This window comes from Echiichthys vipera, assembly GCF_963691815.1.
Source record: "Echiichthys vipera genome assembly, chromosome: 18".
Classification (NCBI taxonomy): Eukaryota; Metazoa; Chordata; class Actinopteri; order Perciformes; family Trachinidae; genus Echiichthys; species Echiichthys vipera.
Genome location: NC_139843.1, coordinates 417,441 through 438,900, shown reverse-complemented (window position 1 = coordinate 438,900; position 21,460 = coordinate 417,441). Strand labels below are relative to the sequence as shown.

At 46.0% G+C, this 21,460-nt stretch overlaps 2 protein-coding genes across 2 annotated transcripts in view; one reads left to right on the top strand and one right to left on the bottom strand.

Annotated features, from left to right (window-relative positions):
- The first annotated feature begins 360 nt into the window (after window positions 1–360).
- rpp30 (ribonuclease P/MRP 30 subunit) lies at window positions 361–11,430 on the top strand. Its single transcript, XM_083933308.1, has 12 exons — window positions 361–474; window positions 1,253–1,311; window positions 1,416–1,472; window positions 2,327–2,392; window positions 2,691–2,759; window positions 3,174–3,263; window positions 3,343–3,459; window positions 3,533–3,562; window positions 3,636–3,673; window positions 10,025–10,104; window positions 10,195–10,245; window positions 11,294–11,430. Exons 1-12 carry the CDS (start codon window positions 393–395, stop codon window positions 11,329–11,331), a joined length of 777 nt encoding a protein of 258 aa, XP_083789434.1. The 5' UTR covers window positions 361–392; the 3' UTR covers window positions 11,332–11,430.
- A 182-nt stretch (window positions 11,431–11,612) lies between these two features.
- The window catches only part of LOC310961256 (uncharacterized protein), a 12,471-nt gene continuing 2,623 nt past the window's right edge, over window positions 11,613–21,460 (bottom strand). The window contains exon 4 of the mRNA XM_083933261.1: window positions 11,613–12,009. Within this exon, the coding sequence (XP_083789387.1) occupies window positions 11,980–12,009 (30 nt within the window). The 3' untranslated portion in view covers window positions 11,613–11,979. The remainder of the gene's footprint in view (window positions 12,010–21,460) is intronic.

The window sequence follows — 21,460 nt, the reverse complement described above, 5'->3', positions numbered from 1 at the left end:
CGTTTACTCTTTATTATTATTATTATTATTATTTTAGTATTTATTAAATTAACACAGAACATTTGAAACATGTTCTGAACATAAAGACTTTAAATAAATAAAATAATAATATTGTGTAAATGATAAAAGTGATTTCCGCTGTTTACCAGGAAAAACTCCCATCAGGCCGTGCGGCTCCGCGGCAGCAGCACGTGTTTCCGGTCTCCAGCAAGCAGCTTCACGTGTTTCCGGTCCACAGCAGCAACTTCACGTGTTTCCGGTCCCCAGCAGCACGTGTTTCCGGTCCCCAGCAACAGCACGTGTTTCCGGTCCCCAGCAGCAGCTTCACGTGTTTCCGGTCCCTAGCAGCCCGTATTTCCGGTCCCCGCAGCACCGGCAGCAGCACCGTGGAGATGTCCGTGTTCATGGACCTGAACCTGCCGTTCTCCCCGGACACCGCGCTGCTGCAGCGGCTCATCCAGACCGCGGCTCACCGTGAGTCTCTCACCGGGAACACGGAGCTCTCTCTGCGGGGCCCTGGTGCCTGCGCCCCGGCCCCTGACCGCGCCAGCACCGGGGCTCCGGGTCCGGCACCGGGGCTCCGCGGCGACTTTCTAATGGACTCATTATTATAATAATAATTGTTATAATAACTTTAATAAGTAATAAAGTCATTAATATTAAAACTTATCCGTTTAGAAAACTGACTGTTTAAGGTTTAAAGTGTTGTTGTCATGGAAACCGCGGGTTCATGATAAAAACTACAGTTTACTGATGATTTAATGAGTTAAAGTCAGTTTTTAGTTTTAAATGTTCATATTTAAAGTTTATTAAAATACAGGTGAAGATATTTTATGAACAAATGTGAAACAAACAATAAAGTTTATGTTTATTAAAAAACCTGAAATTAAAGATAAAAACAAAAACAACAAAGAGAAAAAATCAAAACTTAAATTTAAAAAATAAATCACAGAAATAAATCAAACAATAAAAAACTTCAATACAAAAATAAAAAAATGAAACAAAAGTAGAAATGAGGAGAAATAAATTAAAGAATTAAAATCATTTTGTTTATTTTCACATGTTTTTATTTAAATATTTTATTTATTTATTCCATTTAAAGACTTTTGTGTTTAAATGATTTTTAAATAAAATCAGAAAAAATGAAGAATTATTAAAGTGAACTTTGTTTTTCTGAAGTTTCAAACAGAAGAAAGTAAAAAAGTGTTTCTTTGTTTGTTTGTTTCTTTGTTTGTTTGTTTTTCTCCTTCAGTCGGTTTTTCCACCGTGGCCGTGAACTACCTGTTCACACCTGTGTCCCGGAAGAAGCAGGTGCGTGCTGCGTTCAGGGGCGCCTGGGTTTTTTCTGTTTCAGTGTTTTTAACACAAACATCACCGGAGCTTTTATTTTGGAACTCTTTATTTCCTGTTTGCAGCTGATTCCTGTTCCGACGCCGATCAGCGAACTGATGGATCCACTGCCCCTCGTCCAGGTGAGTCAGGGGTGTGTGTGTGTGTGTGTCTCAGGTGAGTCAGGTGTGTGTGTGTTCAGGTGAGTCAGGTGTGTGTGTGTGTGTGTGTCAGGTGTGTGTGTCCAGGTGAGAACAGGTGTGTGTGTGTGTGTGTGTGGTCAGGTGTGTGTGTGTGTGTGTCTCAGGTGAGTCAGGTGTGTGTGTGTGTGTGTGTGTGTGTCAGGTGTGTGTGTTCAGGTGAGATCAGGTGTGTGTCCAGGTGAGAACAGGTGTGTGTGTGTGTGTGGTCAGGTGTGTGTGTTCAGGTGTGTGTAGGTGTGTGTTCAGGTGTGTGTTCAGGTGTGTGTGTGTGTGTTCAGGTGTGTGTGTGTGTGTCCAGGTGTGTGTGTCCAGGTGTGTGTGTCCAGGTGTGTGTGTTCAGGTGTGTGTAGGTGTGTGTTCAGGTGTGTGTTCAGGTGTGTGTTCAGGTGTGTGTTCAGGTGTGTGTTCAGGTGCGTGTCCAGATGCGTGTTCAGGTGTGTGTTCAGGTGTGTGTGTGTGTGTTCAGGTGAGAACAGACGTGTGTGTTCAGGTGTGTGTGTGTGTGTGTTCAGGTGTGTGTGTTCAGGTGTGTGTTCAGGTGTGTGTGTGTGTGTCAGGTGTGTTTGTCCAGGTGTGTGTTGAGGTGAGTGTGTGTGTGTTCAGGTGTTTGTGTGTGTGTGTGTTCAGGTGTGTGTGCAGGTGTGTGTCCAGATGTGTGTGTCTCAGGTGTGTGTTCAGGTGTGTGTCCAGATGTGTGTGTTCAGGTGTGTGTAGGTGTGTGTTCAGGTGTGTGTAGGTGTGTGTTCAGGTGTGTGTAGGTGTGTGTTCAGGTGTGTTGTTGTTGTCTCTGTCAGGGTCGCTCTCGTCCAATCAGAGTGCTGAACAGACTGACCGTGGTGACGTCAGACTCCAGCCACTGTGTGAGTAAAGACTTTTATTTTGAAATTCAGATCTGAACGATGAAGTAGAGATGATTAAGTGTGCGTGTGTGTGTGTGTGTGTGTGTGTCTGTCTGTGTGTGTGTGTCTGTGTGTGTGTGTGTGTGTCTGTGTGTGTCTCTGTGTGTGTGTGTGTGTGCGTGTGTGCGTGCGCGCGTGTGTGTGTGTGTCTCTCTGTGTGTCTGTGTGTGTGTGTGCGTCGGGTGTGTGTGTGTGTGTGTGTGTGTGTGCGTCGGGTGTGTGTGTGTGTGTGTGTGTGTGTGTGTGTGCGTGTTCTCAGAGATTCGCTCCAGAGTTCCGGCGGTTCGATCTCCTCGCCGTTCAGCCGACCACAGAGAAACTTTTCCACGTGAGATTCAACAACATTTATATTTTTATTATATTTAAATATGAAAAATAATTATTTTACACGTGTTTGTGTGTGTGTGTGTGTGTCTCTGTGTGTGTGTGTGTGTGTGTGTGTGTGTGTGTGTGTCTCTGTGTGTGTGTGTGTGTGTGTCTCTGTGTGTGTGTGTGTGTGTGTGTGTGTCTCTGTGTGTGTGTGTGTGTCTCTGTGTGTGTGTGTGTGTGTGTGTGTGTCTCTGTGTGTCTCTGTGTGTGTGTGTGTGTGTGTGTGTGTGTGTGTGTGTGTGTGTGTGTGTGTGTGTGTGTGTGTGTGTGTGTGTGTGTGTGTGTGTGTGTGTGTGTGTGTGTGTGTGTGTGTGTGTGTGTGTGTGTGTGTGTGTGTGTGTGTGTGTGTGTGTGTGTGTGTGTGTGTGTGTAGATAGCGTGTATGGAGAGTGACGTTGACATCATCAGCGTCTCAGTGACGGAGAAACTTCCGTTCAACTTCAAGAGGAAATCGATCAACGGGGTCAGAACACGTTTGTTGTTGTTGTTTGTTGTTGTTGTTGTTGTTTGTCATCATCACTTTAACGTGTGTGTGTGTTCAGGCGATGGAGCGCGGCGTGGCGTTCGAGGTCTCGTACGCGGCGGCCGTCAGAGACGCCACCCGGCGGCGCTACACCATCGCCAACGCCGTGCAGCTGACGGAGAACTGCAGAGGGAGGGTGCGTCCTCGCTGTGATGTCACTGTGACGTCACGCTGACGTCATCGCTCACCCGTGTGTTTGTGTCTTTCAGAGCGTGATCCTGTCGAGTGCAGCCGAGAAGGTAAACAACAACAACAACAACAACGTTTATTTATGAGTAAACAACAACAACAATAACAACGTTTGTGTTTCAGCCTCTGGAGCTCAGAGGGCCCTATGACATCACCAACCTGTATCCTTCTGATTGGCTCAGAGCAGTCGCCGCACTTCCTGTTTGTGTTTGTTGTTGTTGTTTGTGTTGTTTATGTTGTTGTTGTCGTCCTGGGGCCTGTTTCACAAAGCAGGTTCAAAAAACTCTGAGTCTAACCCTGAACTCTGAGTTGATCTACTCTGAGATAGGAAACTCTGAGTCTAACCCTGAACTCTGAGTTGATCTACTCTGAGATAGGAAACTCTGAGTTTAACCCTGAACTCTGAGTTGATCTACTCTGAGATAGGAAACTCTGAGTCTAACCCTGAACTCTGAGTTGATCTACTCTGAGATAGGAAACTCTGAGTCTAACCCTGAACTCTGAGTTGATCTACTCTGAGATAGGAAACTCTGAGTTTAACCCTGAACTCTGAGTTGATCTACTCTGAGATAGGAAACTCTGAGTCTAACCCTGAACTCTGAGTTGATCTACTCTGAGATAGGAAACTCTGAGTTTAACCCTGAACTCTGAGTTGATCTACTCTGAGATAGGAAACTCTGAGTTTAACCCTGAACTCTGAGTTGATCTACTCTGAGATAGGAAACTCTGAGTTTAACCCTGAACTCTGAGTTGATCTACTCTGAGATAGGAAACTCTGAGTTTAACCCTGAACTCTGAGTTGATCTACTCTGAGATAGGAAACTCTGAGTTTAACCCTGAACTCTGAGTTGATCTACTCTGAGATAGGAAACTCTGAGTTTAACCCTGAACTCTGAGTTGATCTACTCTGAGATAGGAAACTCTGAGTCTAACCCTGAACTCTGAGTTGATCTACTCTGAGATAGGAAACTCTGAGTCTAACCCTGAACTCTGAGTTGATCTACTCTGAGATAGGAAACTCTGAGTTTAACCCTGAACTCTGAGTTGATCTACTCTGAGATAGGAAACTCTGAGTTTTCGGTTCCAGAACAGCAGATTTGCGTTCGGTTGATCAGCTCAGAGTAGTTTGACCTGGAGTTAAGCGCGTGCACCACAAGTAAAAAAAGACAGCATCAATGGAGCCCTGATTCGACGAGTCACCATGGCAACGGGGAAGCGAAGGGCTACGCTACAACTGGAAATGGAAACATTAATGCGCTCATACGGAGAGTTTGAGCAGGTTTACACCGCTGCAGCAGCAAAAGAGAGGGAGACGGTGCTGGAGGACATTGCGGCTCGGGTCAGTGCGTAAGTTTAAATGTAGTCCAGTTGTAATCACAGTAATATCACCATGGCAACGCTCAGTGCATAAGTTTAAATGTAGTCCAGTTGCAATCACAGTAATATCACCATGGCAACGCTCAGTGCATAAGTTTAAATGTAGTCCAGTTGTAATCACAGTAATATCACCATGGCAACGCTCAGTGCGTAAGTTTAAATGTAGTCCAGTTGCAATCACAGTAATATCACCATGGCAACGCTCAGTGCATAAGTTTAAATGTAGTCCTGTTGCAATCACAGTAATATCACCATGGCAACGCTCAGTGCATAAGTTTAAATGTAGTCCAGTTGCAATCACAGTAATATCACCATGGCAACGCTCAGTGCGTAAGTTTAAATGTAGTCCTGTTGCAATCACAGTAATATCACCATGGCAACGCTCAGTGCATAAGTTTAAATGTAGTCCAGTTGTAATCACAGTAATATCACCATGGCAACGCTCAGTGCGTAAGTTTAAATGTAGTCCTGTTGCAATCACAGTAATATCACCATGGCAACGCTCAGTGCATAAGTTTAAATGTAGTCCTGTTGTAATCACAGTAATATCACCATGGCAACGCTCAGTGCGTAAGTTTAAATGTAGTCCAGTTGCAATCACAGTAATATCACCATGGCAACGCTCAGTGCATAAGTTTAAATGTAGTCCTGTTGTAATCACAGTAATATCACAGGGGAAACTGCATGAGTGGGAGCCTATTAATTTATTTCATTTAAGTGCAACCCCGCGGGGGAGAAGCGCAGCTTAAGATGAAACATAAAAACATTTTTCAAACAGGTAAAACCTCAGCACAGTCTCATGGTGACGCCTCATTTTACATCGTAAAGTAAATATTACCGTAAGTGGCTGTTTTTTATACAACATATCAATGTTGTATAAAAAACTCCCATTTGCAAAAAAAACGCAGCGCAACAGAATATCTGCTGTGATATGAAAGCATGACTGGCTGTTAATGTTGGAAATGTAAGGAGGGGTGAGATGGACTGTGACATGAAACTGTGTTTTATTCAGCCCCCTCGCATTATAGGTGATATTCTGGATCAGAAGGCTGTTGTTTCCACCTATAGGAGTAGTTTAAAAGCACACACTTTTGAACCTATGAATTGCAAGAAAAGCTGGGATTATATTTAGAAACGCTGAGTCAAATACATTCAACTTGCTCAAAAGATCCATTTCATTCATGTTGTAATTATGGCTGCAGTATATTAAGGACGTCTATGAGCGGTCTGATAATCATCTCCCGACCAATATTTAATTCTCTTTGCGAAATGCGTCACCTTCATTCCCGGGATCGTTATCAAAATGACACGCCATGGTAGTGTAAATATTCACCACCTGATATAACTTCTAATGTCTGATGTTTGCAGTGATTTTCTGAAAGAACAGACGGAACTACAGCAGAACTATACTTCGCCAAAACTCACCCGAGACAGAGTTACCCCTCTGTCTCTGGTTTGAGTTAGCTCTCTCTGTGAAACAGGCTAGAGTTACCCCTCTGTCTCTGGTTTGAGTTAGCTCTCTCTGTGAAACAGGCTAGAGTTACCCCTCTGTCTCTGGTTTGAGTTAGCTCTCTCTGTGAAACAGGCTAGAGTTACCCCTCTGTCTCTGGTTTGAGTTAGCTCTCTCTGTGAAACAGGCTAGAGTTACCCCTCTCTCTCTGGTTTGAGTTAGCTCTCTCTGTGAAACAGGCTAGAGTTACCCCTCTGTCTCTGGTTTGAGTTAGCTCTCTCTGTGAAACAGGCTAGAGTTACCCCTCTGTCTCTGGTTTGAGTTAGCTCTCTCTGTGAAACAGGCTAGAGTCACCCCTCTGTCTCTGGTTTGAGTTAGCTCTCTCTGTGAAACAGGCTAGAGTTACCCCTCTGTCTCTGGTTTGAGTTAGCTCTCTCTGTGAAACAGGCTAGAGTTACCCCTCTGTCTCTGGTTTGAGTTAGCTCTCTCTGTGAAACAGGCTAGAGTTACCCTCTGTCTCTGGTTTGAGTTAGCTCTCTCTGTGAAACAGGCTAGAGTTACCCCTCTGTCTCTGGTTTGAGTTAGCTCTCTCTGTGAAACAGGCTAGAGTTACCCCTCTGTCTCTGGTTTGAGTTAGCTCTCTCTGTGAAACAGGCTAGAGTTACCCCTCTGTCTCTGGTTTGAGTTACCTCTCTCTGTGAAACAGGCTAGAGTTACCCCTCTGTCTCTGGTTTGAGTTAGCTCTCTCTGTGAAACAGGCTAGAGTTACCCCTCTGTCTCTGGTTTGAGTTAGCTCTCTCTGTGAAACAGGCTAGAGTTACCCCTCTGTCTCTGGTTTGAGTTAGCTCTCTCTGTGTGAAACAGGCTAGAGTTACCCCTCTGTCTCTGGTTTGAGTTAGCTCTCTCTGTGAAACAGGCTAGAGTTACCCCTCTGTCTCTGGTTTGAGTTAGCTCTCTCTGTGAAACAGGCTAGAGTTACCCCCCTGTCTCTGGTTTGAGTTAGCTCTCTCTGTGAAACAGGCTAGAGTTACCCCTCTGTCTCTGGTTTGAGTTAGCTCTCTCTGTGTGAAACAGGCTAGAGTTACCCCTCTGTCTCTGGTTTGAGTTAGCTCTCTCTCTGTGAAACAGGCTAGAGTTACCCCTCTGTCTCTGGTTTGAGTTAGCTCTCTCTGTGAAACAGGCTAGAGTTACCCCTCTGTCTCTGGTTTGAGTTAGCTCTCTCTGTGAAACAGGCTAGAGTTACCCCCCTGTCTCTGGTTTGAGTTAGCTCTCTCTCTGTGAAACAGGCTAGAGTTACCCCTCTGTCTCTGGTTTGAGTTAGCTCTCTCTGTGAAACAGGCTAGAGTTACCCCTCTGTCTCTGGTTTGAGTTAGCTCTCTCTCTGTGAAACAGGCTAGAGTTACCCCTCTGTCTCTGGTTTGAGTTAGCTCTCTCTCTGTGAAACAGGCTAGAGTTACCCCTCTGTCTCTGGTTTGAGTTAGCTCTCTCTGTGTGAAACAGGCTAGAGTTACCCCTCTGTCTCTGGTTTGAGTTAGCTCTCTCTCTGTGAAACAGGCTAGAGTTACCCCTCTGTCTCTGGTTTGAGTTAGCTCTCTCTGTGAAACAGGCTAGAGTTACCCCCCTGTCTCTGGTTTGAGTTAGCTCTCTCTGTGAAACAGGCTAGAGTTACCCCTCTGTCTCTGGTTTGAGTTAGCTCTCTCTGTGAAACAGGCTAGAGTTACCCCTCTGTCTCTGGTTTGAGTTAGCTCTCTCTGTGAAACAGGCTAGAGTTACCCCTCTGTCTCTGGTTTGAGTTAGCTCTCTCTGTGAAACAGGCTAGAGTTACCCCTCTGTCTCTGGTTTGAGTTAGCTCTCTCTGTGAAACAGGCTAGAGTTACCCCTCTGTCTCTGGTTTGAGTTAGTTCTCTCTGTGAAACAGGCTAGAGTTACCCCTCTCTCTCTGGTTTGAGTTAGCTCTCTCTGTGAAACAGGCTAGAGTTACCCCTCTGTCTCTGGTTTGAGTTAGCTCTCTCTGTGAAACAGGCTAGAGTTACCCCTCTGTCTCTGGTTTGAGTTAGCTCTCTCTGTGAAACAGGCTAGAGTTACCCCTCTGTCTCTGGTTTGAGTTAGCTCTCTCTGTGAAACAGGCTAGAGTTACCCCTCTGTCTCTGGTTTGAGTTAGCTCTCTCTGTGAAACAGGCTAGAGTTACCCCTCTGTCTCTGGTTTGAGTTAGCTCTCTCTGTGAAACAGGCTAGAGTCACCCCTCTGTCTCTGGTTTGAGTTAGCTCTCTCTGTGAAACAGGCTAGAGTTACCCCTCTGTCTCTGGTTTGAGTTAGCTCTCTCTGTGAAACAGGCTAGAGTTACCCCTCTGTCTCTGGTTTGAGTTAGCTCTCTCTGTGAAACAGGCTAGAGTTACCCCTCTGTCTCTGGTTTGAGTTAGCTCTCTCTGTGAAACAGGCTAGAGTTACCCCTCTGTCTCTGGTTTGAGTTAGCTCTCTCTGTGAAACAGGCTAGAGTTACCCCTCTGTCTCTGGTTTGAGTTAGCTCTCTCTGTGAAACAGGCTAGAGTTACCCCTCTGTCTCTGGTTTGAGTTAGCTCTCTCTGTGAAACAGGCTAGAGTCACCCCTCTGTCTCTGGTTTGAGTTAGCTCTCTCTGTGAAACAGGCTAGAGTTACCCCTCTGTCTCTGGTTTGAGTTAGCTCTCTCTGTGAAACAGGCTAGAGTCACCCCTCTGTCTCTGGTTTGAGTTAGCTCTCTCTGTGAAACAGGCTAGAGTTACCCCTCTGTCTCTGGTTTGAGTTAGCTCTCTCTGTGAAACAGGCTAGAGTTACCCCCCTGTCTCTGGTTTGAGTTAGCTCTCTCTCTGTGAAACAGGCTAGAGTTACCCCTCTGTCTCTGGTTTGAGTTAGCTCTCTCTGTGAAACAGGCTAGAGTTACCCCTCTGTCTCTGGTTTGAGTTAGCTCTCTCTGTGAAACAGGCTAGAGTTACCCCTCTGTCTCTGGTTTGAGTTAGCTCTCTCTGTGAAACAGGCTAGAGTTACCCCTCTGTCTCTGGTTTGAGTTAGCTCTCTTTGTGAAACGGAAAACTCAGAGTTTCCCTCATTTCAGGGTTAACAGACTCAGAGTTTTCACTAAACCTGCTTTGTGAAACAGGCCCCTGACCTCGTCCTCAGAGGGTTGTTGTTGTTGTTGTTGTTGTCCTGACCTCGTCCTCAGAGGGTTGTTGTTGTTGTTGTTTGTTGTTGTTGTCCTGACCTCGTCCTCAGAGGGTTGTTGTTGTTGTTGTTGTCCTGACCTCGTCCTCAGAGGGTTGTTGTTGTTGTCCTGACCTCGTCCTCAGAGGGTTGTTGTTGTTGTTGTCCTGACCCCGTCCTCAGAGGGTTGTTGTTGTTGTTGTCCTGACCCCGTCCTCAGAGGGTTGTTGTTGTTGTCCTGACCTCGTCCTCAGAGGGTTGTTGTTGTTGTTGTTGTCCTGACCTCGTCCTCAGAGGGTTGTTGTTGTTGTCCTGACCTCGTCCTCAGAGGGTTGTTGTTGTTGTTGTTGTCCTGACCTCGTCCTCAGAGGGTTGTTTATGTTGTTGTTGTTGTTGTTGTTGTCCTGACCTCGTCCTCAGAGGGTTGTTGTTTATGTTGTTGTTGTTGTCCTGACCTCGTCCTCAGAGGGTTGTTGTTGTTGTTGTTGTTGTCCTGACCTCGTCCTCAGAGGGTTGTTGTTCGGTTTATCAGACGCAGACGCTAAAGACGCCGTGTCGTCCACCTGTCGCTCCGTCGTCGTTCACGCAGGTAAAACTGTTGTTTGTTGTTGTTTATTGTTGTTGTTGTTATTTAAATAAATACCTTTAAAATATTTTCATCTGAATGTTTTTTTGTCAGAAACCAGGAAGACGGCGTTTGGGATCGTCCGCACGCTTCAGCAGGAGGACGGTGCGTCTGTTTACTGTTTGTTTGTTTATAACCCTGTTGTTTGTTTGTTTACTGTTGTTTGTTTATAACCCTGTTGTTTGTTTACTGTTGTTTGTTTGTTTCCCTGTTGTTTGTTTGTTTACTGTTGTTTGTTTATAACCCTGTTGTTTGTTTATAACCCTGTTGTTTGTTTATAACCCTGTTGTTTGTTTATAACCCTGTTGTTTGTTTATAACCCTGTTTGTTTGTTTATAACCCTGTTGTTTGTTTATAACCCTGTTTGTTTGTTTATAACCCTGTTTGTTTGTTTTCCTGTTGTTTGTTTATAACCCTGTTGTTTGTTTGTTTATAACCCTGTTTGTTTGTTTTCCTGTTGTTTGTTTATAACCCTGTTTGTTTGTTTATAACCCTGTTTGTTTGTTTATAACCCTGTTGTTTGTTTATAACCCTGTTGTTTGTTTATAACCCTGTTTGTTTGTTTACTGTTGTTTGTTTATAACCCTGTTGTTTGTTTATAACCCTGTTGTTTGTTTATAACCCTGTTGTTTGTTCGTTTCCCTGTTGTTTGTTTGTTTCCCTGTTGTTTGTTTATAACCCTGTTGTTTGTTTATAACCCTGTTGTTTGTTTGTTTATAACCCTGTTGTTTGTTTCCCTGTTGTTTGTTTATAACCCTGTTGTTTGTTTATAACCCTGTTGTTTGTTTGTTTATAACCCTGTTTGTTTATAACCCTGTTGTTTGTTTCCCTGTTGTTTGTTTATAACCCTGTTGTTTGTTTATAACCCTGTTGTTTGTTTGTTTATAACCCTGTTTGTTTATAACCCTGTTGTTTGTTTCCCTGTTGTTTGTTTACTGTTGTTTGTTTGTTTATAACAGTTTGTTTGTTTACTGTTCTTTGTTTGTTTATAACCGTTTGTTGTTTGTAAACAGGTGTTGATGTTTGTTTGTTGTTGTTTGTAAACAGTTGTTTGTTGTTGTTTGTAAACAGGTGTTGTTTGTTTGTTGTTGTTTGTAAACAGGTGTTTGTTTGTTGTTTGTAAACAGTTGTTGTTGTTGTTGTTTGTAAACAGGTGACGCTCCTGCAGCCAAGAGATCCAAACCGGAGTGATTGACAGCTGAGGGGGCGGAGCTTCTTTATTTTTCATTTTCAGAAACAAAATTTTTAGTTTTTCATGTTTTTTTAAATTTAATAAAGTTTCTGAAACTTTCTGCGTTTTATTTTGGAACCAAACAGGAAACTGAGTTCAGTCAAAGCTTTTATTTTGAAATCAGTCTGAGGTGCAAATGCTGCGCTCTGATTGGTCCGATGATGATGATGTCATCAGAAACATTCAGTCATAAAAACGTCACGATATAAAAATATAAACATGATTTTAACCATTCAGCGGTTTTTACAAACAGCGTTAGCCGCGAGCTACGCTAACACGAGTCAGCACTTTGGTGTCCAATCACAGCTCAGGACAGAACACGGGAGCCAATCAGACGCCAGCAGGAGGAAGGCTGTGTGATTGGACGGAGAGGCAGAGAGGGGCGGGGCTTAAACGTTCCTGCGGAGTCCAAACGATGGTGTGTTCAAGGACACTGGAGAAAACAGAGTTAATCACAACCCGGAGGTCCTTAAACGCACCACGGTGGAATTTTACAAGACTTTAATCACAGAGGAAGCGCCTGATTGGTCCGTTCAGAGGTGGTGACATCATCCAGCTGGAGGGACATCCCATTGGACGAGGAGCAGCCGGAGAGCGGGACATCGTCTTCACTGGCCCAGGATGTGATTGAAGTGTCCCTGAACGCATCACAGGAAACAGGAAGTAGGTTAAACAGGAACACGTTTGAGACCACGACAGTTTTAAACAGCGAGGGGGGGCGGGGGTGAGAGGGGGGGGGCGGAAAGAGCCGGTTTGAAGCAGAAAGAACCAGAAAGAGCCGGTTTGAAGCAGAAAGAACCAGAAAGAGCCAGTTTGAGGCAGAAAGAACCGGAAAGAGCCAGTTTGAGGCAGAAAGAACCGGTTTGAGGCAGAAAGAGCCAGAAAGAGCCGGTTTGAGGCAGAAAGAACCGGTTTGAAGCAGAAAGAACCAGATAGAACCGGTTTGGGGCAGAAAGAACCGGTTTGAGGCAGAAAGAGCCAGTTTGAGGCAGAAAGAACCAGAAAGAGCCGGTTTGAAGCAGAAAGAACCAGAAAGAGCCGGTTTGAAGCAGAAAGAGCCGGTTTAAGGCAGAAAGAACCAGAAAGAGCCGGTTTGAAGCAGAAAGAGCCGGTTTGAGGCAGAAAGAGCCAGAAAGAGCCGGTTTGAGGCAGAAAGAACCGGTTTGAGGCAGAAAGAGCCAGAAAGAGCCGGTTTGAGGCAGAAAGAACCGGTTTGAAGCAGAAAGAACCAGATAGAACCGGTTTGGGGCAGAAAGAACCGGTTTGAGGCAGAAAGAGCCAGTTTGAGGCAGAAAGAACCAGAAAGAGCCGGTTTGAAGCAGAAAGAACCAGAAAGAGCCGGTTTGAAGCAGAAAGAGCCGGTTTAAGGCAGAAAGAACCAGAAAGAGCCGGTTTGAAGCAGAAAGAGCCGGTTTAAGGCAGAAAGAACCAGAAAGAGCCGGTTTGAAGCAGAAAGAGCCGGTTTAAGGCAGAAAGAACCAGAAAGAGCCGGTTTGAGGCAGAAATAACTGGTTTGAACCAGATTGAGCCGGTTTGAAGCAGAAAGAACCAGAAAGAGCCGGTTTGAAGCAGAAAGAACCAGATTGAGCCGGTTTGAAGCAGAAAGAACCAGAAAGAGCCGGTTTGAAGCAGAAAGAACCAGAAAGAGCCGGTTTGAAGCAGAAAGAACCAGAAAGAGCCGGTTTGAAGCAGAAAGAACCAGAAAGAGCCGGTTTGAAGCAGAAAGAACCAGAAAGAGCCGGTTTGAAGCAGAAAGAACCAGAAAGAGCCAGTTTGAGGCAGAAAGAACCGGAAAGAGCTGGTTTGAAGCAGAAAGAACCAGAAAGAGCCAGTTTGAGGCAGAAAGAACTAGAAAGAGCCGGTTTGAAGCAGAAAGAACCAGATTGAGCCGGTTTGAAGCAGAAAGAACCGGAAAGAGCTGGTTTGAAGCAGAAAGAACCAGATTGAGCCGGTTTGAAGCAGAAAGAACCGGAAAGAGCCGGTTTGAAGCAGAAAGAACCAGATTGAGCCGGTTTGAAGCAGAAAGAACCAGATTGAGCCGGTTTGAAGCAGAAAGAACCAGAAAGAGCCAGTTTGAGGCAGAAAGAACCGGAAAGAGCCAGTTTGAGGCAGAAAGAACCGGTTTGAGGCAGAAAGAGCCAGAAAGAGCCGGTTTGAGGCAGAAAGAACCGGTTTGAAGCAGAAAGAACCAGATAGAACCGGTTTGGGGCAGAAAGAACCGGTTTGAGGCAGAAAGAGCCAGTTTGAGGCAGAAAGAACCAGAAAGAGCCGGTTTGAAGCAGAAAGAACCAGAAAGAGCCGGTTTGAAGCAGAAAGAGCCGGTTTAAGGCAGAAAGAACCAGAAAGAGCCGGTTTGAAGCAGAAAGAGCCGGTTTAAGGCAGAAAGAACCAGAAAGAGCCGGTTTGAAGCAGAAAGAGCCGGTTTGAGGCAGAAAGAGCCAGAAAGAGCCGGTTTGAGGCAGAAAGAACCGGTTTGAGGCAGAAAGAGCCAGAAAGAGCCGGTTTGAGGCAGAAAGAACCGGTTTGAAGCAGAAAGAACCAGATAGAACCGGTTTGGGGCAGAAAGAACCGGTTTGAGGCAGAAAGAGCCAGTTTGAGGCAGAAAGAACCAGAAAGAGCCGGTTTGAAGCAGAAAGAACCAGAAAGAGCCGGTTTGAAGCAGAAAGAGCCGGTTTAAGGCAGAAAGAACCAGAAAGAGCCGGTTTGAAGCAGAAAGAGCCGGTTTAAGGCAGAAAGAACCAGAAAGAGCCGGTTTGAAGCAGAAAGAGCCGGTTTAAGGCAGAAAGAACCAGAAAGAGCCGGTTTGAGGCAGAAATAACTGGTTTGAACCAGATTGAGCCGGTTTGAAGCAGAAAGAACCAGAAAGAGCCGGTTTGAAGCAGAAAGAACCAGATTGAGCCGGTTTGAAGCAGAAAGAACCAGAAAGAGCCGGTTTGAAGCAGAAAGAACCAGAAAGAGCCGGTTTGAAGCAGAAAGAACCAGAAAGAGCCGGTTTGAAGCAGAAAGAACCAGAAAGAGCCGGTTTGAAGCAGAAAGAACCAGAAAGAGCCGGTTTGAAGCAGAAAGAACCAGAAAGAGCCAGTTTGAGGCAGAAAGAACCGGAAAGAGCTGGTTTGAAGCAGAAAGAACCAGAAAGAGCCAGTTTGAGGCAGAAAGAACTAGAAAGAGCCGGTTTGAAGCAGAAAGAACCAGATTGAGCCGGTTTGAAGCAGAAAGAACCGGAAAGAGCTGGTTTGAAGCAGAAAGAACCAGATTGAGCCGGTTTGAAGCAGAAAGAACCGGAAAGAGCCGGTTTGAAGCAGAAAGAACCAGATTGAGCCGGTTTGAAGCAGAAAGAACCAGATTGAGCCGGTTTGAAGCAGAAAGAACCGGAAAGAGCTGGTTTGAAGCAGAAAGAACCAGAAAGAGCCAGTTTGAGGCAGAAAGAACTAGAAAGAGCCGGTTTGAAGCAGAAAGAACCAGAAAGAGCCGATTTGAGGCAGAAAGAACCAGAAGGAGCCGGTTTGAGGCAGAAAGAACTAGAAAGAGCCGGTTTGAAGCAGAAAGAACCAGAAAGAGCCGATTTGAGGCAGAAAGAACCAGAAGGAGCCGGTTTGAGGCAGAAAGAACCGGTTTGAAGCAGAAAGAACCAGAAAGAACCGGTTTGGGGCAGAAAGAACCGGTTTGAGGCAGAAAGAACTGGTTTGGGGCAGAAAGAACCGGTTTGAGGCAGAAAGAGCCGGTTTGAGGCAGAAAGAACCAGAAAGAGCCGGTTTGAAGCAGAAAGAACCAGAAAGAGCCGGTTTGAAGCAGAAAGAACCAGAAAGAGCCGGTTTGAAGCAGAAAGAACCAGAAAGAGCCGGTTTGAAGCAGAAAGAACCGGAAAGAGCCGGTTTGAAGCAGAAAGAACCAGAAAGAGCCGGTTTGAAGCAGATAGAACCGGTTTGAAGCAGAAAGAACCAGAAAGAGCCAATTTGAGGCAGAAAGAACTAGAAAGAGCCGGTTTGAAGCAGAAAGAACCGATTTGAAGCAGAAAGAACCAGAAAGAGCCGGTTTGAAGCAGAAAGAGCCGGTTTGAAGCAGAAAGAACCAGAAAGAGCCGGTTTGAAGCAGAAAGAACCGGTTTGAAGCAGAAAGAACCAGAAAGAGCCAATTTGAGGCAGAAAGAACCGGTTTAAGGCAGAAAGAACCAGAAAGAGCCGGTTTGAAGCAGAAAGAACCAGAAAGAGCTGGTTTGAAACAGAAAGAACCAGAAAGAGCCGGTTTGAAGCAGAAAGAGCCGGTTTAAAGCAGAAAGAGTCAGAAAGAGCCGGTTTGAGGCAGAAAGAACCAGTTTGAGGCAGAAAGAGCCGGTTTGAAACAGAAAGAGCCAGTTTGAAGCAAAAAGAACCGGTTTGAAGCTGAAAGAGTCGGTTTATTGCAAAAAGAACCGGTTAGGTGCAGAAATAACCAGTTTATTGCAGAAGGAACCGGTTTAAGACAGAAAGAGCCGGTTTGAGGCAGAAAGAACCGGTTTGAGGCAGAAAGAACCGGTTTGAGGCAGAAAGAACCGGTTTGGGGCAGAAAGAGCCGGTTTGAGGCATAAAGAGCCGGTTTATTGCAGAAAGAACCGGTTTGAGGCAGAAAGAACCGGTTTGAAGCAGAAAGAACCGGTTTATTGCAGAAAGAACCGGTTTGGGGCAGAAAGAACCGGTTTGAGGCAGAAAGAACCGGTTTATTGCAGAAAGAACCGGTTCGAGGCAGAAAGAACCGGTTTGAGGCAGAAAGAGCCGGTTTGAGGCAGAAACAACCGGTTTGTAGCAGAAAGAACCAGTTTAAGTTAGAAAGAACCGGTTTATTGCAGAAAGAACCGGTTTGAGGCAGAAGGAACCGGTTTGGGGCAGAAAGAACCGGTTTGAGGCAGAAAGAACCGGTTTATTGCAGAAAGAACCGGTTTGAGGAAGAAAGAACCGGTTTGAAGAAGAAAGAACCAGAAAGAGCCAGTTTGAGGCAGAAAGAACCGGAAAGAGCCAGTTTGAGGCAGAAAGAACTAGAAAGAGCCGGTTTGAAGCAGAAAGAACCAGAAAGAGCTGGTTTGAAGCAGAAAGAACCAGATTGAGCCGGTTTGAAGCAGAAAGAACCGGAAAGAGCCGGTTTGAAGCAGAAAGAACCAGATTGAGCCGGTTTGAAGCAGAAAGAACCAGATTGAGCCGGTTTGAAGCAGAAAGAACCGGAAAGAGCTGGTTTGAAGCAGAAAGAACCAGAAAGAGCCAGTTTGAGGCAGAAAGAGCTGGTTTGAGGCAGAAAGAACTAGAAAGAGCCGGTTTGAAGCAGAAAGAACCAGAAAGAGCCGGTTTGAAGCAGAAAGAACCAGAAAGAGCCGGTTTGAGGCAGAAAGAACCAGAAGGAGCCGGTTTGAGGCAGAAAGAACCGGTTTGAAGCAGAAAGAACCAGAAAGAACCGGTTTGGGGCAGAAAGAACCGGTTTGAGGCAGAAAGAACCGGTTTGGGGCAGAAAGAACCGGTTTGAGGCAGAAAGAGCCGGTTTGAGGCAGAAAGAACCAGAAAGAGCCGGTTTGAAGCAGAAAGAACCAGAAAGAGCCGGTTTGAAGCAGAAAGAACCAGAAAGAGCCGGTTTGAAGCAGAAAGAACCAGAAAGAGCCGGTTTGAAGCAGAAAGAACCAGAAAGAGCCGGTTTGAAGAAGAAAGAACCAGAAAGAGCCGGTTTGAAGCAGAAAGAACCGGAAAGAGCCGGTTTGAAGCAGAAAGAACCAGAAAGAGCCAGTTTGAAGCAGAAAGAACCGGTTTGAAGCAGAAAGAACCAGAAAGAGCCAGTTTGAAGCAGAAAGAACCAGAAAGAGCCGGTTTGAAGCAGATAGAACCGGTTTGAAGCAGAAAGAACCAGAAAGAGCCAATTTGAGGCAGAAAGAACTAGAAAGAGCCGGTTTGAAGCAGAAAGGACCAGTTTGAAGCAGAAAGAACCAGAAAGAGCCAATTTGAGGCAGAAAGAACCAGAAAGAGCCGGTTTGAAGCAGAAAGAGCCGGTTTGAAGCAGAAAGAACCAGAAAGAGCCGGTTTGAAGCAGAAAGAACCGGTTTGAAGCAGAAAGAACCAGAAAGAGCCAATTTGAGGCAGAAAGAACCGGTTTAAGGCAGAAAGAACCAGAAAGAGCCGGTTTGAAGCAGAAAGAACCAGAAAGAGCTGGTTTGAAACAGAAAGAACCAGAAAGAGCCGGTTTGAAGCAGAAAGAGCCGGTTTAAAGCAGAAAGAGTCAGAAAGAGCCGGTTTGAGGCAGAAAGAACCAGTTTGAGGCAGAAAGAGCCGGTTTGAAACAGAAAGAGCCAGTTTGAAGCAAAAAGAACCGGTTTGAAGCTGAAAGAGTCGGTTTATTGCAAAAAGAACCGGTTAGGTGCAGAAATAACCAGTTTATTGCAGAAGGAACCGGTTTAAGACAGAAAGAGCCGGTTTGAGGCAGAAAGAACCGGTTTGAGGCAGAAAGAACCGGTTTGGGGCAGAAAGAGCCGGTTTGAGGCATAAAGAGCCGGTTTATTGCAGAAAGAACCGGTTTGAGGCAGAAAGAACCGGTTTGAAGCAGAAAGAACCGGTTTATTGCAGAAAGAACCGGTTTGGGGCAGAAAGAACCGGTTTGAGGCAGAAAGAACCGGTTTATTGCAGAAAGAACCGGTTCGAGGCAGAAAGAACCGGTTTGAGGCAGAAAGAGCCGGTTTGAGGCAGAAACAACCGGTTTGTAGCAGAAAGAACCAGTTTGAGGCAGATAGAACCAGTTTAAGTTAGAAAGAACCGGTTTATTGCAGAAAGAACCGGTTTGAGGCAGAAGGAACCGGTTTGGGGCAGAAAGAACCGGTTTGAGGCAGAAAGAACCGGTTTATTGCAGAAAGAACCGGTTTGAGGAAGAAAGAACCGGTTTGAAGAAGAAAGAACCAGTTTGAGGCAGAAGGAACCGGTTTGGGGCAGAAAGAACCGGTTTGAGGCAGAAAGAACCGGTTTATTGCAGAAAGAACCGGTTTGGGGCGTAAAACCGGTGTATTGCAGAAAGAACCAGTTTGAGGAAGAAAGAACCGGTTTGAAGAAGAAAGAACCAGTTTGAGGCAGAAAGAGCCGGTTTGAGGCAGAAAGAACCGGTTTGGGGCAGAAAGAACCGGTTTATTGCAGAAAGAACCGGTTTGAGGCAGAAAGAACCGGTTTATTGCAGAAAGAACCGGTTTGGGGCAGAAAGAACCGGTTTGAGGCAGAAAGAACCGGTTTATTGCAGAAAGAACCGGTTCGAGGCAGAAAGAACCGGTTTGAAGCAGAAAGAACCGGTTTACTGCAGAAAGAACCGGTTTGAGGCAGAAAGAGCCGGTTTGAGGCAGAAAAAACCGGTTTGAGGCAGAAAGAGCCGGTTTGAGGCAGAAACAACCGGTTTGTAGCAGAAAGAACCGGTTTATTGCAGAAAGAACCGGTTTGAGGCAGAAAGAACCGGTTTGGGGCAGACAGAACCGGTTCGGGGCAGACAGAACCGGTTTAGGGCAGATAGGGCTGGTTTGGGGCAGAAAGAACCGGTATGAGGCAGAAAGAACCGGTTTGAGGCAGAAAGAACCGGTTTGAGGAAGAAAGAACCGGTTTGGGGCAGACAGAACCGGTCTGAGGCAGAATGAACCGGTTTGATGCAGAAAGAACCAGTTTGAGACAGAAAGAACCGGTTTTGGGCAAAAAGAGCCGGTTTGGGGCATACAGAACCGGTTTGGGGCAAAAAGAACCGGTTTTGGGCAAAAAGAGCTGGTTTGGGGCAGACAGAACCGGTTTGGGGCAGACAGAACCGGTTTGGGGCAGAAAGAACCGGTTTGGGGCAGACAAAACCGGTTTAGGGCGGAAAGAACCGGTTTGGGGCAGACAAAACCGGTTTAGGGCGGAAAGAACCGGTTTGGGGCAGAAAGAACCTGTTTAGGGCAGATAGAGCCGGTTTGGGGAAGACAGAGCTGGTTTGGGGCAGACAGAACCGGTTTGGGGCCGAAAGAACTGGTTTGGGGCACACAGATCCGGTTTGGGGCAGACAGAACCGGTTTAGGGCGGAAAGAGCTGGTTTGGGGCAGAAAGAACCGGTTTGGGGCAGAAAGAACCGGTTTGGGGAAGACAGAGCTGGTTTGGGGCAGACAGAACCGGTTTGGGGCCGAAAGAACTGGTTTGGGGCACACAGATCCGGTTTGGGGCAGACAGAACCGGTTTAGGGCGGAAAGAGCTGGTTTGGGGCAGAAAGAACCGGTTTTGGGCAGAAAGAACCGGTTTGAGGCAGAAAGAACCGGTTTGAGGCAGAAAGAACCGGTTTGAGGAAGAAAGAACCGGTTTGAGGCAGAAAGAACCGGTTTTGGGCAAAAAGAACCGGTTTGGGGCAGACAGAACCGGTTTGGGGCAGAAAGAACCGGTTTGAGGCAGAAAGAACCGGTTTGGGGCAGACAGAACCGGTTTGGGGCGGACAGAACCGGTTTGGGGCAGAAAGAACCGGTTTGGGGCAGCCAGAACCGGTTTAGGGCGAAAAGAACCGGTTTGGGGCATACAGAACCGGTTTAGGGCGGAAAGAGCCGGTTTGGGGCAGAAAGAACCGGTTTAGGGCAGATAGAGCCGGTTTGGGGCAGAAAGAACCGGTTTGGGGAAGACAGAGCTGGTTTGGGGCAGACAGAACCGGTTTGGGGCCGAAAGAACTGGTTTGGGGCACACAGATCCGGTTTGGGGCAGACAGAACCGGTTTAGGGCGGAAAGAGCTGGTTTGGGGCAGAAAGAGCAGGCTTGGGGCAGAAAGAGCTGGTTTGGGGCAGACAGAACCGGTTTGGGGCAGACAGAGCTGGTTAGGGGCAGAAAGAGCTGGTTTGGGGGAGACAGAACCGGTTTTGGGCAGAAAGAGCAGGTTTGGGGCAGACAGAACCGGTTTAGGGCGGAAAGAGCCGGTTTGGGGCAGAAAGAACCGGTTTGGGGCAGAAAGAGCCGGTGTGGGGCAGAAAAAAACGGTTTGGTGCAGAAAGAGCTGGTTTTGGGGGGACAGAACCGGTTTGGGGCAGAAAGAACCGGTTTGGGGCAGACAGAACCGGTTTGGGGCAGAAAGAACCGACTTGGGGCAGAAAGAACCGGTTTGGGGCAGAAAGAACCGGTTTGGGGCAGAAAGAGAGCTGGTTTGGGGCAGAAAGAACCGGTTTGGGGCAGACAGAGCAGGTTTGGGGCAGATAGAGCTGGTTTGGGGCAGAAAGAGCTGGTTTGGGGCAGATAGAGCCGGTTTGGGGCAGAAAGAACCGGTTTGGGACGGAAAGAACCGGTTTGGGGCAGAAAGAGCTGGTTTGGGGCAGAAAGAACCGGTTTTGGGCAGACAGAGCTGGTTTGGGGCAGATAGAGCTGGTTTGGGGCAGAAAGAGCCGGTTTGGGGCAGACAGAGCAGGTTTGGGGCAGAAAGAGCTGGTTTGGGGCAGACAGAACCGGTTTGGGGCAGACAGAACCGGTAAAGTTTGGTAAAGTCGTGTTATAGTTTGGTAAAGACATGTAATGGTTTGGTAAAGACATGTTATGGTTTGGTAAAGACATGTTATGGTTTGGTAAAGACATGTTATTGTTTGGTAAAGTCATGTCATAGTTTGGTAAAGTCATGTTATGGTTTGGTAAAGTCATGTCATAGTTTGGTAAAGTCATGTTATAGTTTGGTAAAGACATGTTATAGTTTGGTAAAGACATGTTATACTTTGGTAAAGTCATGTTATAGTTTGGTAAAGTCATGTTATAGTTTGGTAAAGACATGTTATAGTTTGGTAAAGTCATGTTATGGTTTGGTAAAGTCATGTTATGGTTTGGTAAAGTCATGTTATGGTTTGGTAAAGTCATGTTATAGTTTGGTAAAGTCATGTTATAGTTTGGTAAAGTCATGTTATAGTTTGGTAAAGTCATGTTATAGTTTGGTAAAGTCATGTTATAGTTTGGTAAAGTCATGTTATGGTTTGGTAAAGTCATGTTATAGTTTGGTAAAGACATGTTATTGTTTGGTAAAGACATGTTATGGTTTGGTAAAGTCATGTTAGAGTTTGGTAAAGACATGTCATGGTTTGGTAAAGACATGTTATAGTTTGGTAAAGTCATGTTATGGTTTGGTAAAGAC

Bases quoted from the DNA above. Each gene is read 5' to 3' on its own strand.
- rpp30 (XM_083933308.1), top strand. From the start codon at position 393: ATGTCCGTGTTCATGGACCTGAACCTGCCGTTCTCCCCGGACACCGCG. The intron at 2,760-3,173 runs GTGAGATTCAAC...GTGTGTGTGTAG, and splicing joins CCACAGAGAAACTTTTCCAC to ATAGCGTGTATGGAGAGTGA. The intron at 3,563-3,635 runs GTAAACAACAAC...TTTGTGTTTCAG, and splicing joins TGTCGAGTGCAGCCGAGAAG to CCTCTGGAGCTCAGAGGGCC.